This window comes from Cydia fagiglandana, chromosome 11 (genome assembly GCF_963556715.1).
Source record: "Cydia fagiglandana chromosome 11, ilCydFagi1.1, whole genome shotgun sequence".
Taxonomy (NCBI): domain Eukaryota; kingdom Metazoa; phylum Arthropoda; class Insecta; order Lepidoptera; family Tortricidae; genus Cydia; species Cydia fagiglandana.
Genome location: NC_085942.1, coordinates 13,152,436 through 13,167,058, shown reverse-complemented (window position 1 = coordinate 13,167,058; position 14,623 = coordinate 13,152,436). Strand labels below are relative to the sequence as shown.

The following is a 14,623-nucleotide window of genomic DNA, read 5'->3' as shown; positions in this document are numbered from 1 at the left end:
ACTCTGCGATTTCGTCGCTTTGCTACAGGTAGCTAAAAGTACATCCGTTCCACACCAATTTTAGCGGGTAGCCATAAGCTGCGCGTGGCGCTGTTGTCACCTAGCGGCCATATCTGTCCTGATCCTAACAGACGCGTTTTGTTAGAGAGTGAGTCTTCTGTACCTAGTACTATTATTTATTCTGTGACATTACCTACTAACTATAATTATGTAATATATCTACCTACTTATATTACATAATTTTAGATAATTTCGTAAGTAAGCTTAAAAACACATCTGAACATTATCTAAGTTTGTACCATAATTAGCACAAAGTCAAGCGCGAGAATAGTGTTTACTGGTCCAAAAATCGCAAAAAAGAGACAAGAATGTTAGCACTGAATGTTAGCATAAATATGGTCCTTAAACATTAACTTAGAGCTCGCATTTGATATCGTCGCGTGACACTATACACTAAAGACCCCGAGCCGTTTGCGCATTGTCCACCGCGCATCTCGCCCTCGCCTCCCCTTCGAGTACATAGGGCACAATGTCCTTATGTCAGCGCCGCGCCGGCTTGAGGAGGCAGAAAAGCTTACCGTAGCTGATTACTTTCATTGTGTCTTGAGGGTGCATAAATAAATTCTTGGCAGGTCGTTACTTTAAGTTTTAACGATCAAAGTCAAATCATACATCTTTCTCTGTTCGCTTGTACTACTGGAATCAGTTATGTAACGCTGCCATACATGACCCAAAAATTTTTTATTAAGCTATGAGCTTCATCACATCTGATATTTGAGTAATTCTAAGTATTTCTAGCCTGGGGTGGGGGGGGGGAGGGTGGGGTACAAAGACGGCCGCCACCCGTCATCTTTAAAAAAATCTATTCTGATCCTGGTGGGTACTAGGGCAAGTTTGGTATCATTTTCGTATAAACCAAAGACGTAGAATTCATTGCTGATATTTGTTTTTTTTCAGTTTCATAGTAATTTTACAAGAAAAACGTAATAAGGTGAAAAATTTGGTTGGAGACTTTTGCTACGCGGAGCCGAAACTACAAAAGCTAGAAAGTTGAAATTTGCAGACTAGATTACATTTATAAAGTGTACAAGAGATAAGAAGCGATTTTGAGAAATTTAACCCCTAAGGGGGTTAAAAAGGGGATGAAAGTTTGTATGGGGTTCAAGTTTTATTTTAAGCTAGGAATTTGAAACTTCGTGAAACGATATATTATTAAAATACAAGAAAACTAATTTCAGCGTTTTTGAAAATTCATCCCCTTAGGTGGTGAAAAAGGGATTGAAAGTCTGTATGGATATCAAAAAAATTTTCGAACGCGGGACTTGAATCTTTGTATTTAGGAATATTATTAAAAGACAGGAAAAGTAATTTCAGCGTTTTGTAAAATTCATCCCCTAACAGGGTTAAAAAGGGGTTGAAAGTTTGAATCCATTACAAATCCGAGTAGACACACATTTCTTATTGCTTCCCAGGCTTGAAATGCTTAGAATTACTCAAGGAACATATGTGATGAAGCTCATAGCTTAATAAAAATTTTTTGGGTCAACTTTATAACTGCTTCCGCTATACATGTACAATTTTATTAAAATTTCTTTTAACCGACTAACTATACCCCGTAAAATGTGTTCAAACGGGTAGCTACAGCATATTTAGAGATATATATGTAGTTATGGCGTGGCATATCATGTAGCGTGTTAGTTTTAAGTAGTTAGTATTAAACGTGACGTCGAACTGACTCGTTGATTAACTTACCTACTCTGGCTCCGCCGCTATAATTACCCCCCCTCTCAGAAGGCGAACCTGGAATCTTCTGATTTCACGAATGTTGGATAAATAAGATTTAGCTATAACGTGGTACATATATACTACCCAAGTTAACCTACCCTGCGAATAAATAAAGTTTTCTTATTCAAAGAAACTTTTAACGAGTTATGACCTGAATCTCGACATTTAGAATCTGCTCGCGTGCTGAAACCAAGATACCACCACACTTAATTTAAAAGGCGCTAATGTAATGTAGTATCCGTATGAAGTAAAATATCGAGAGCGGCTACCGCGGCCGACCCTCTACTACCGGCTACGAAGTCGCACGACGACTGCTGATTTCAAAATTTAAATGTAAACCATCCTAAATACGTACCTATACCTACCTACTAGTATGTTGCGGTGATATGTTTTTCCACAGATTTATTTATAATTTATATAACCTTAGTAGAATCAGAAGGCTTCAATTTGTAATAATAACGGTATAACACCTGTAATAATACACAAATATATGGTGCCTATATGTAATTGTTTTGTTTACAATTGGTTTGTCGAACTGTCACTCATAGTCGAATCTCTGTCTGCAGCCTTAGAGTCTAGACAAAAGGTAGCGCTCGCTCGGCAGCAGGCAGCACCGCTGATGCAGCTGATAACGCACGATCTATGCCCGCGCGCCGGCTATTTACGGCTACTAACATTCAGCCTGCCAGTGCCACCTCCTCCCACGCACCACACTACACATGTTGACACCTCAACCAGCAAAACAAAGTTAAGAAACAATGTTTAAAAACAACTACCTAACTAACTCCGTCCGATAATTAAATATGGTCATTCAAAGTGATTTGAACTGCGATCGATAAAAACTAATAAGCAAGCACTGGCATGCCGCGGGGCAGACAGATGGCCGGTGGTTTCTAGCGCAACTCCTTACAGATCCGAGCTGATAGCATCTAGCGTCGCCACCGGTGTTGCGCGCTAATTGCGCGATCAGTAGCGCCCGCGCACCCGGCGATTAACTAACTAGAAGTTAATCGCGCTATTTAACATGGATATCTAAACGCAATACATTATCAAATTACTCCATATCAGTGCTTAGTTCGATCAGTCTTAAGTCGATATGTCTTTGGTCGATAGTATTTAACAGGGATCCGGCGGCGCCCGCTATCCCTATTGTATGGGTTTTTTAATAAGGCTTAACTCACGAAGCCCGGTCTACCCGTCTAAAAATCAATATCAAACCTACACAACACATACAATGATACTTTTATTATGTAATCTAAATGTGCTCACCACCTCACTCACCTTTGCTAACCATTTTGAAAGGTCGAGGTAGGTATGAGTAGGTACTATGAGTGCTGCTATTTTTAGTTTTCTGTCGTCTTCATAAAGAACGTAGAGTAAGTACGTTAGTTCATTTTGCATTCGAAGCGAGCAATCATTTTTAGAAGCAGGAGTAGTGTAGGTAGGTATCCATTTCTTGTAACGATCGTTTTTCTTGCTTGAACTCCGTGGATATGATCTCGTCTACGTCTGGATTGTGCATTATTGTCATTTATCACTTTTATATATTAGGTGAATTTTTTTCTTTTAAACGAGCATAAAAATATTTCAATTACGAATGTATTTTTTGTTATCAAGGTGTAGAACTCGTAAATAATTAAGTAGTATTCTGTCAACTCAAAGAGTTACGATTTTATTGACACCGAGTGAATTCACTTATGTAAATTTTTATTTATTGAGTTATATTTATTTATGTAACTTTTATCAACTTTTATAAAAGGAGTTTCATTCCCAATTCCCAAGTTACTGTTTAATAAGTAGGTAATACAAATACAAATAATTTATTGAGAAAAGTATAATTGTTTTAAGGTTAAGGTTCGCTATGCGTAATGATCTCACCTATAAAGGTTACAATCGGTATTATAATAAAGATTTTAGAGTGCAACGTTCTTGGTTCTGACGCAGATCGGCGCCGATCAGCTGCGATTCGCATTCGAAGTCGACACCCCTGTATTCTCACCGATTATGCTGTCCTTTGCTTACAGTATCGGTGCAAGTGAGAGGGCACAGCAATGTCGCCAGTGTCGAGAGTTGAGGAGCTCGGAGCGGCGGCGCGGATCGGGAAGCCGATCGGAATACTCAGGTGTGCGCCCGCGCGGCCGTCGCGTCTCGGATACATTGTTAGCCGCGCGGCGCAGCCCAGAAAATAGAATTAAAAGACGACTCACAATGCCGCAAAGGCCTTTCAAAACTTACACAAATAAATAGTGGAATTTTAATTCTCACAGAAACAGTCTTCAGGTGTACGGCCACTTTACTAATAGAGGCGAGAGGCGCAACAATGGCGACAACAGAAGAAAAGGCCAAGTGCTGGAATCACGTACAGTGGAAGGTTCCGTACACCTTCATATGAAGCGAAATAATTTAAAAAAGGCACAAGTAGAAGAGCGTAAGCGTAGGTATCTTCACAGCACTTGCGTCTTATTAAGAACGGTACAACCGATGAAGTTTATAAGAGTTTTCGTGTTACATCATTGTTATATATGTTTTAAATAATTCTTAGATTGCGTTTGTGGTTTGGGAGTTAGACGGACAATTAATTATTTTTCGGTTACACTTAAACAAATAACTCCAAAAGTACCAAGCCATTGACCAAAGCCTTACGTTCCAGCAGATGCCTATATTCCAAATTTAATTTATATAAGTAATCTTCTATATTTTCTGAGAAAAATATCTGTGATATACGAACAGACAGATATATGACGAAACTATAAGGGTTGTTGCCATTTTAGCTACGGCACCCTAAAAACAAAATGGGTAGGTATCAACTTTAGCGTCGGATTTTAAAAGGATCATCTCATTGAACCGAGTAAGGTGCCGCCGACACTGTCCTCAAAACGATAAATAATATGAAGGTAAGCAGGATAAGACATTTTGTAAGGAGTGAAGACCTTATTTTTTATTAGAATGTCGGATCGAAAATGTAGGTACAATAAAATTATTAAGCAGTGTTTTTGTTGTTTATAGGTAATTATCGTTTATAATTTAATACCGGTAACGGTAAGTGCCTACCTACATATTTGTATTATATTTTTTTACTAAGCCGCTTATAATTTGAGAACAGGGACCATGAATATCATCTTCATGCCCGAGAAGATAGAATCCTGCCTGAGCGTCATGAGGGATTCAAGTGTTAACGCCCAAGACGAAATAATTTTGATACCGTGTGACACATACTGCTTTTCACATCTCCTATGAGGGAATTATGATGCTTAAACAGATTATTGAAACTAAAAAAATAATATGAAAAAAAATGTAAAAATTGTGTGCTAGAACAGAAAAGTGTTACTTTGAGCTCAGGTTTTTTTAGTTTAGTATCAATAATCTGTTTAAGCACCAGGGAAGAAAAATGCCACTTTAATCCCTCCTAGACGGGAAGAAAAAGCCCTTTTACGAATTGGTGATAATTGTCTGAACATAATAAATATTATTGTTTTCGTGATCGCTAGAGCCATTGAGGTTTTTATCATGAATTTTATTTTTATTAAAATGCGGTTATTTACAACTATAGACTTTTTTGAATTATTTTGTTTAATAACTTTTCGTTGAAAACATGAAACAAAAACTCGGAGAATTAAAACTTCAAAAGTATTCACGCCCAACGTCAGCGTCATCTAGTGGTACGAATTGAAGTCTGTATGTATTTGATATAAGCGCCATCTAGTCATACTAAAGAAAGTTACACTTATTGTTTGATATAAGCGCCATCTAGCGATAAGTAGCATAGATACACACATTACTGCCATTGTAGTAATGCTCATTGGTTTGCCTACTCGCCACTAGGTGGTGCTATAATAAAGAAATATTAGTAGATTATTCTTATAAAATGGCAACATCACAGGTATAAAACCAGACGCCATGATGGAAAATGCTTCTTTTTGATTGGTCGGTTTTATGGAGATACATCGTGAATCAATGGCACTTGTGCCGGCCGCCATATTGCGGTCGTGTGAGAGGAGAAGAGGCACCGGCAAGTTACAAAAATATATCAAGCCGCATTGCGGCAATCAACCGTCAATTAATACAGGTAATTACACAAGTTATATTATCATAAACATGTGTTGTCTTTGTAACTATTATTTGCACTTGGTATCTCCACGATAGATCTGTATTATTCGTGGTCGTTTATAGGGTGCAATATTAAATATGCTCACCCATTCGAAAACACAAGATTCTCTCTGTTTTCGTCAGTTACGAGCTTAACATTAAATTTATATATTCCGCTGCGGGTCACACGTGATTGTCAGGGCATGGCTTAAGTGACCGATTTTGTTTCAGGTTGAGTTGAATGATTCAAAATGTATTTATACAATTTGACTTTACAAGGCTCTACAGCCATTACCCATGCGGTTCACGGCAATTTCTCCGGGACGAAGCAACAAGAGATAGTAATATCTCGCGGGAAGATCTTGGAATTGTTGCGACCTGATCCCAACACCGGCAAAGTGCATACACTGCTGAAAGTGGAAATTTTCGGCATTATCCGTTCGATGATGTCATTTCGGCTTACTGGCGGCACTAAAGGTAAATGAACTTTTTAACACGTGTATTGAGGTCATTGTAACAGATTAGATCCACAATCGTTTATAGGTTAAAAGTAGGGTTATCATTTTACCATGTGGTTCTTAAACTTATTTTTTATTGACTGTCAATAAACTGCGACAATTATAGCCCATTTAGACGGTTCAAAAACTTGCATGCGGTTTTTGTTACATTTATTTGATTGATGGAGTGACTTATTGTACTCTGTAGTTAGCGATGTATCGAATATTGTATTCAAGTTCTTAAAGCGTCTAATGTGGCTTTAGAAGTGTGATATCAGTATACCTACTTTATTCGGTTGTTAGTTGTTGGAGGTTAGGTTAGGTACATTGACTTGCATCGTCTTGCTCCATCTTTCTACAATACGAAAGAATGGGATAACTAGATGCAGAGATTATATGCCATCGCGTCGCTCTTGGCAATCTCTATGATGGCTGGGATGTTCGTTGTATTGGCACATTTCTCTGCTAACAAAAATATTCCTTAGCCAATTTCTTTACCTTACTTAACGCTATGGTCCTTTTTAGATTATATTGTCATTGGATCGGACTCTGGGCGTATCGTCATCCTGGAATATATTCCAGCTAAGAACATCCTTGAAAAAGTTCACCAAGAAACCTTTGGCAAATCGGGATGTCGCAGAATAGTACCCGGACAGTACTTAGCTATTGATCCGAAAGGCAGAGCTGTTATGATCGGAGCCATTGAAAAGCAGAAATTGGTGTACATATTGAACAGAGATGCTGAAGCGAGGTTGACCATCTCTTCTCCATTAGAAGCTCACAAGTCCAACACACTGGTGTATCATATGGTAGGAGTGGATGTGGGCTTTGAGAATCCCATGTTTGCTTGCCTTGAGATTGATTATGAAGAAGCTGACTCTGACCCTACAGGTAATTATTACTGCTTTTCTTTAGTAGCAATACATAAAATTGAAGTTTCAGGAATCTTAGTAAACTTTTTCATGATAATAGCCGTTCATATTGAAGTTTTTAGTTACATAAAGTACCTTAAGGTTTCACAACAACAACTTTAACTTCAATTCTTCCTTTGATGTAGGCCTTTCTCCATTAAAAGTTGCAATATAATTATTGCTACTTTTAACTTTCTCATAGTTTTGTGAATTACATAGGGCAATTCTTTAAAGTGATTATTTGAGGTCCGTGTTTCCGATTGATAGTGACGCCAGATCCTCTTATTTATGATTTTCTCGTAACTCATTTTCCATAGCCGACTTTTAAACATTAGTTTATTAATACAAAAATTGTTTACAGGTGAAGCGGCACAAAAAACTCAGCAGACATTAACATTCTATGAATTAGATTTAGGGCTGAACCATGTCGTAAGAAAATACTCTGAGCCTCTAGAAGAACATGCCAACTTCCTTATTACCGTGCCGGGTGGCAATGATGGACCCTCTGGAGTACTCATTTGCTCTGAGAACTACTTAACATACAAGAATTTAGGAGACCAACATGACATTCGCTGCCCTATTCCACGCCGCCGCAATGATTTGGATGATCCAGAGAGAGGCATGATCTTTGTATGTTCAGCCACACACAAGACTAAATCAATGTTCTTCTTTTTGGCACAAACTGAGCAAGGAGACATTTTCAAGATAACCATTGAAACAGATGATGATATGGTGACAGAAATAAAACTGAAATACTTTGACACTGTCCCGGTAGCCACTTCTATGTGTGTCTTGAAAACCGGATTCCTTTTTGTGGCCTGTGAATTTGGCAACCAGTAAGTTACTTGTTTATTTTGACATGCATTTTGTATGCATGTGGAACCTGTGAGATGGAACTGTTCCACACTCGCATATTAATGTAAACATGCTATAGTAAAGATTCCGTGAACCAAGGTCCTACCCTTTTATGTGGGGTAATGCACACTGATGGTGGACTTACAATTTAATCTAGTTAAATTGTTATTGAAAAAAAATCTAATAAAATGATAGTTATGATTGTGACTAATTTTTTAATATTTTATTGCAGTTACTTGTACCAGATTGCTCACTTGGGTGATGAAGATGATGAGCCAGAGTTCAGTTCAGCCATGCCTTTGGAGGAAGGAGACACATTTTTCTTTGCCCCAAGGCCCCTCCGAAACTTGGTGCTTGTGGATGAGCTAGATTCACTCTCTCCTATATTAGGTAAAATTTAAATTATGTATTGAATGATCTTGAAGTACTACAATCACCAAGAAATACTCAAAATTATCTGTGATGTAAACTATTATCGCTCCGTGTTTCATCTGAAAAACATTGACGAATACTTAACCAGATCTGAGATAACTTTAATAACTAATTAATTTCATTTAGTGCACCATTGTGTTATACTGTTCGTTATTAACATTAAACTTGTTTCGTTTATTTTAGCGTGTCATGTAGCTGACTTGGCTGGGGAAGATACACCTCAAGTTTACTTAGCATGTGGTCGCGGACCTAGGTCATCCCTGAGAGCCTTAAGGCATGGTTTGGAAGTGGCGGAAATGGCTGTGTCTGAGCTTCCGGGATCTCCTAATGCAGTATGGACAGTCAGGAGACATAAAGATGGTAAGATTTAATTTTCAGCATATGCGAATTTGTTGATTTCAATAAACAAAAAAAGTAATAACAAAGATTGTATGTGCATACCTCTATAAGAGACAAAAATTACAAATTAACATGACAGGAGATTATTTCTTATAAATGTTCACCAAAAGTAGTCTACAAAGGAGCTTAATGATTATATAATTTGGTCCGTGTTACTGATAAACCGTGACGCTACCCAATAACCACTTATGAATGCTCCTTTTTACAAACAAAATACTAATAAAACCCTGGTTGTTTGTCATACATAAACACCAGTGGTTTTTCTTTTCAGAATCTACTTACGGGCGATGAACATTGAGATGGTCTCACCAGACGCACAGGTAGGCATCGGGCGCTCCAATTAACTTCATCGGGGCTGCCATCACATGAAGATTTATCAAACTTTTGGCTACCCGTTACAATTTTATCACCCGCTTTTCTCTTGGTTGCAGAGGAATATGATTCATACATCATTGTGTCATTCGTGAACGCCACACTGGTGCTCTCGATTGGCGAGACGGTCGAGGAAGTTACGGACTCTGGCTTCTTAGGCACGACGCCAACCCTGAGCTGCCACGCGCTCGGAAACGACGCCCTGGTGCAAGTATACCCGGATGGCATCCGACATATTCGCGCCGACAAGCGCGTCAATGAATGGAAGGCGCCTGGCAAAAAGACTATCGTAAAATGCGCAGTCAATCAGAGACAAGTAGTCATTGCTCTCACTGGTGGTGAACTGGTCTATTTTGAGATGGATCCGGTAAGTTAATTTAACTGTAGGTTTTTTTATAACCGACGTGTTTGCGCGGCCGTGCCTTCGGGCGTGGCCGCGTGAGGGTGGTGCGTAGCTGCCCCATGCAGTGATAAGCCCACAACGTCGCAGAGCATGTCAAGCTCCCTTCGGGTTGAGGTTGGCACTCGGCATATTCCATAGCCAAGCTGGAGCCGCTCAGGCCGTGAAGGCGGCAAAACCATGCCGTGGACAAACATGCATATGTGACGTCCCACGGGTAGAGGTACCTTATGGCGGTTGGCGCTTACGCTATTAACGCAGCTCCAATATTATTGCGGCGCTATGCGACATAAGCGCCAGCCGCTATATGGTAACTTTGCCGTGGAACGTCACATATACTTTTTTAAATAGTTAAGTGTAAAAAATATATATAGTTGATCATAATTAAGATGTCTTCTTTATATTACAGACTGGTCAATTAAATGAGTACACAGAAAGAAAAAAGTTGTCATCAGATGTGTCATGCATGGCTTTGGGCTCGGTAGCTACTGGAGAGCAAAGAGCTTGGTTCTTAGCAGTAGGACTCAATGACAACACTGTCAGAATCATCTCCTTGGACCCCTCGGTAAGATCCTAAGAATATATTGGAAATTTTTGTTATTTATGTCACTTAAATGATGATACCAGGACACCACTGATTGTTTGTGATTATAACAACCCAAAAATGCGTTATTCAATCAATACTGAAAATTCTTTCTCTCATGAAAATGATTACTAATGTTTATTAAGTTTTATAGTGTTTATTTTACGTTTTTAGGACTGTTTAGCACCAAGGTCAATGCAAGCCTTACCTGCAGGCGCCGAGTCACTATGCATAGTGGAACAACCATTTGAATCTGGTGCAAAATCTGCTTTACATCTCAATATTGGTTTAAGCAATGGTGTGTTACTGAGAACAACACTGGACTCTGTCAGTGGAGATCTAGCGGACACAAGAACTAGGTACCAATTTTTGAAATATTTTACTAGTGATCAGTGTTACAGAGATTTCTATGATGTAATCTTAATTCGCTCCGTGTTTCATCTGAAAAACATTGACGATTACTTAACCAGATCTGATAATGTTTAAATGAGTGATGCAAAGTTATTAAATATTAAACTGTATTATAATACTCTCTTTTTTTTGTTATCAGGTACCTGGGCTCAAGGCCAGTTAAGCTATTTAAAGTGAGAGTACAAGCAGCCGAGGCAGTACTTGCAGTATCATCTAGAACCTGGCTTGGCTATCATTACCAGAACCGTTTCCACCTGACGCCACTCTCTTACGAATGTCTTGAATATGCTGCAGGATTCAGTTCAGGTAGTCATTAATGTCAAATATTTTTTTTTAATTAATGAAGATGGATTTCATCTTGACCTTTTCAGCATACTGTGGTGCCATACGTATATCTTACACAGTAGTCATGGACCATTACTAGAATTATTGGCAATTATCATACTATCATAGTCAATCTTAATCCATTATGTGGCTGGAGTGGTCATGTTTCAAATCCATCTTACACGACGTGTTTGCGCGGCCGTGCCTTCGGGCGTGGCCGCGTGAGGGTGGTGCGTAGCTGCCCCATGCAGTGATAAGCCCACAACGTCGCAGAGCATGTCAAGCTCCCTTCGGGTTGAGGTTGGCACTCGGCATATTCCATAGCCAAGCTGGAGCCGCTCAGGCCGTGAAGGCGGCAAAACCATGCCGTGGACACTTTTTTTTTCAATAATCAGCATTTTTATAGTTCTTACTTCGTTGATAACCTCTAGCCGCCCAGAGACCTATAAAAAGGTCTCCTGTTCCATTCTAATTTGAACTTTGTGTTGACAAAATAAAATATCATTTTGCTTGGCAAGGTTTGACGTATGGGCGGCTAGAGGATAATAATTACATTAATTACTCATAATTTCGATTTTCTTTGCAGAGCAATGCGCGGAAGGTATTGTAGCGATCTCATCCAATACTCTGAGAATTTTGGCGCTCGAAAAGTTGGGAGCGGTTTTCAATCAAACTTATCTACCACTGGAATATACGCCAAGAAAGTTTGTCATCAACAGTGACAACAATCAAATTATTATTTTAGAGACTGATCACAATTCATACACGGAAGAAATGAAAAAACAAAGAAGGTAATAATACAGTCAATGTATTTTAAGTGCATTTAAATATTGAATGATGACAACATACACACAAAACCTAATTTAATTGAGGATACACCTGCAGTACTGACTTGTTATAGTTGGTAAAGTTGTAGAAAGTCAACACTGCATTAGTTCTAAAATGTCTGATTATCATGCAGGGTTCAAATGGCTCAAGAGATGCGTGAAGCGGCGGCTGGCGGAGGCCCCGAGGAGCAGACGCTCGCCAACGAAATGGCCGACGCTTTCCTCTCCGACGTGTTACCTGAAAACGTTTTCTCGTCCCCTAAAGCCGGCGCAGGTAATTATGGAAAATATAGCACCTTACCTCCAAATAATGGCCACATTCTCTGGGCAAGAGCAGATGATGTCTCGGAGCACGCTGACTCTAATCGATTGTGGCCATATTAAATCCCAGCGTTAATCCCAGATGATCTTCCCGTAAGTCATTTGATTCAAGCCAGGGAGACATTTAACCATAAGAAAGTTGTATACTCGTTAGTTTCGCTTATGTAAACGAAGGGCTCTTATTAATCGAAAACGTGATCGTTATAGGTATGTGGGCGTCTCAGATCCGCGTGGTGGACATGGGGTCGGGCGGCGCGGCGCCGGGCACGGTGTCGCGGCTGCCGCTGGAGCAGAACGAGGCCGCCGTGTCGCTGTGCGTGGTGCGCTGGGCCGCGCACGCCGAGCACGCGCAGCCGCACCTCGTGGTGGGCGTGGCCAAGGACCTGGTGCTGTCGCCGCGCGCCTGCTCCGAGGGCAGCCTGCACGTGTACAAGATGTACGCCGCCACCGGCAAGCTGGAGCTCGTGCACAAGACGCCCGTCGACGAGTACCCGGGCGCCCTCGCCGCCTTCAACGGCAAGCTGCTCGTCGGGGTCTGCCGCATGCTCCGCCTGTACGACATCGGCCGAAGAAAACTCCTCCGCAAGTGCGAGAACCGACACATTCCCAATCTCATAGCGGACATCAAGACTATCGGCCAGAGAATCTTCGTCTGCGACGTCCAGGAGTCCGTATTTTGTGTGAAGTACAAGAAGCGGGAGAATCAGTTGATCATATTCGCAGATGACACGAACCCGCGGTGGATCACCAGCAGCTGCCTGCTGGATTACGACACTATCGCGATGTCTGACAAGTTCGGCAACATCGCCGTCGTCAGGCTGCCGCAGTCCGTGTCGGATGACGTCGACGAGGACCCCACGGGAAATAAAGCTCTTTGGGACAGAGGTAAACTTAATATCGTTATATTTTTGTTTAAATCCATACACTAAAAACAGCGGTCCACAACAAGCGGGCCGACTATGTTCCCCTTGGCTGCTAAAAGGTTGCCGACCCCTCACTAAAAGACAGAAAAGTTACTCAATATCTAATGAACTAAATGATGATACTCAAATTTACACATGCTAGACTAATGAAATGCTATGATTCTACTTATCCGACTCTGACGCAAAATATCTATCATACTTCATCACATTTATGTACACAATTGTATTACATATTCAATTCTTTTGCAGGTCTACTAAACGGAGCATCTCAAAAGGGGGAGATAGTCGTTAATTTCCATGTGGGTGAAACTGTAACGTCGCTGCAGCGAGCAACGCTGATCCCTGGCGGGTCGGAGGCGCTGCTGTACGCGACCATCAGCGGGTCGTTGGGCGTGCTGCTGCCCTTCACCTCGCGGGAAGACCACGACTTCTTCCAGCACCTCGAGATGCACATGCGAAGTGAAAACCCGCCCATTTGCGGGCGGGATCATCTCTCCTTTAGAAGTTATTATTACCCAGTAAAGGTGAGTTTAACTTTGCAATTCCTTAGACTACATTTGTATCCAACTGGCAGAGAAGAGAGAAAGACTAATAGATTTGTACAAACAGTCTAAAAAGGATCTCCGTGCTTTTGACCCGAGTTGGCGAGAGCGTGCGGTGGGGAAACATATATTTATTAATATCGGTTTATTTTAACATTTGAAACCATTCTAATCAAAATAATACTTAGAAATGTCTGAATCCACGGTTAGTCAGCAGATACCCACTTGACGTGGATACTTGTGTTACACTGTGGAAAGATTAAAGTTCTTGTGAGGCGACGCGTTGACTTGCCGTTATGGCGGTCTCGCGTGGCCAGCATGGACCGCACTCCTGAGAGTCGGGAACGTCGCTTTCGGCGCTCTCGTAGTATTTGGAATGAACACTTCCCTAAATCTACCTCTATAATTGAATCTGTCATTGAATCATACTTATGATCGTATGTCCTTCTTTCCAGAATGTGATAGACGGTGATCTTTGCGAGCAGTTCAACTCGCTGGAGCCCTCGAAACAAAAGGCGATCGCGGGTGACCTGGAGCGAACGCCCGCCGAAGTCTCCAAGAAACTAGAAGATATCAGGACTAGATACGCTTTTTAGGTTATTTTTGTGATTGCATTTCTAGATAAGAAATAAACTGTTAAGAATATTCCGGTATTTGTCTTCTAAAATCCCTAGTTAGTAATCCCAGAGTTTCTTTCGCATGTAAACTCAGGGGCACGAATATTTATGTGCATGTTTTTTTAGGCATTTTCTTATTGGAAATCCTGTATGACTGTAAACAATATCATTTCTAAGGGTGGTATTTCATCTGTCCAATACTTAGAGAATATAACCAACGCAGACGCCATGTCTATAACTTTCGGTACAAAATAGTCTGCCGTTTTTTTGCGGGGGAGGGGCACATCAAATGTAATACGTATAGGCCAAGAAATAAGAAGTTATAGAGGGAAATGCTA

The 14,623-nt window shown here is 40.6% G+C and overlaps 1 protein-coding gene across 2 annotated transcripts; it reads left to right on the top strand.

The window, feature by feature from the left end:
• Window positions 1-5,695: 5,695 nt before the first annotated feature.
• Window positions 5,696-14,313, top strand: LOC134669013 (splicing factor 3B subunit 3). Of its 2 annotated transcripts, XM_063526531.1 has the most exons (15): window positions 5,696-5,851; window positions 6,103-6,348; window positions 6,894-7,259; window positions 7,641-8,115; window positions 8,367-8,524; window positions 8,750-8,926; window positions 9,397-9,704; window positions 10,147-10,302; window positions 10,495-10,679; window positions 10,871-11,037; window positions 11,642-11,846; window positions 12,017-12,156; window positions 12,411-13,088; window positions 13,376-13,650; window positions 14,124-14,313. In XM_063526531.1, exons 2-15 carry the CDS (start codon window positions 6,123-6,125, stop codon window positions 14,262-14,264), a joined length of 3,657 nt encoding a protein of 1,218 aa, XP_063382601.1. In that variant the 5' UTR covers window positions 5,696-5,851; window positions 6,103-6,122; the 3' UTR covers window positions 14,265-14,313. The 2 variants fall into 2 exon arrangements, with proteins under 2 accessions (XP_063382601.1, XP_063382602.1); XM_063526532.1 differs by lacking the exons at window positions 10,147-10,302; window positions 10,495-10,679; window positions 10,871-11,037; ... (3 more) ...; window positions 13,376-13,650; window positions 14,124-14,313 and adding an exon at window positions 9,237-9,285 and having other exon boundaries at window positions 9,397-9,534.
• The last annotated feature ends 310 nt before the right edge of the window (window positions 14,314-14,623 follow it).

Excerpts from the sequence above, each read along its gene's own strand:
- LOC134669013 (XM_063526531.1), top strand. The coding sequence starts at position 6,123 with ATGTATTTATACAATTTGACTTTACAAGGCTCTACAGCCATTACCCAT. Across the intron at positions 10,303-10,494 it reads TCATCTCCTTGGACCCCTCG|GACTGTTTAGCACCAAGGTC; the intron begins GTAAGATCCTAA and ends TTACGTTTTTAG. Across the intron at positions 12,157-12,410 it reads GTCCCCTAAAGCCGGCGCAG|GTATGTGGGCGTCTCAGATC; the intron begins GTAATTATGGAA and ends TGATCGTTATAG.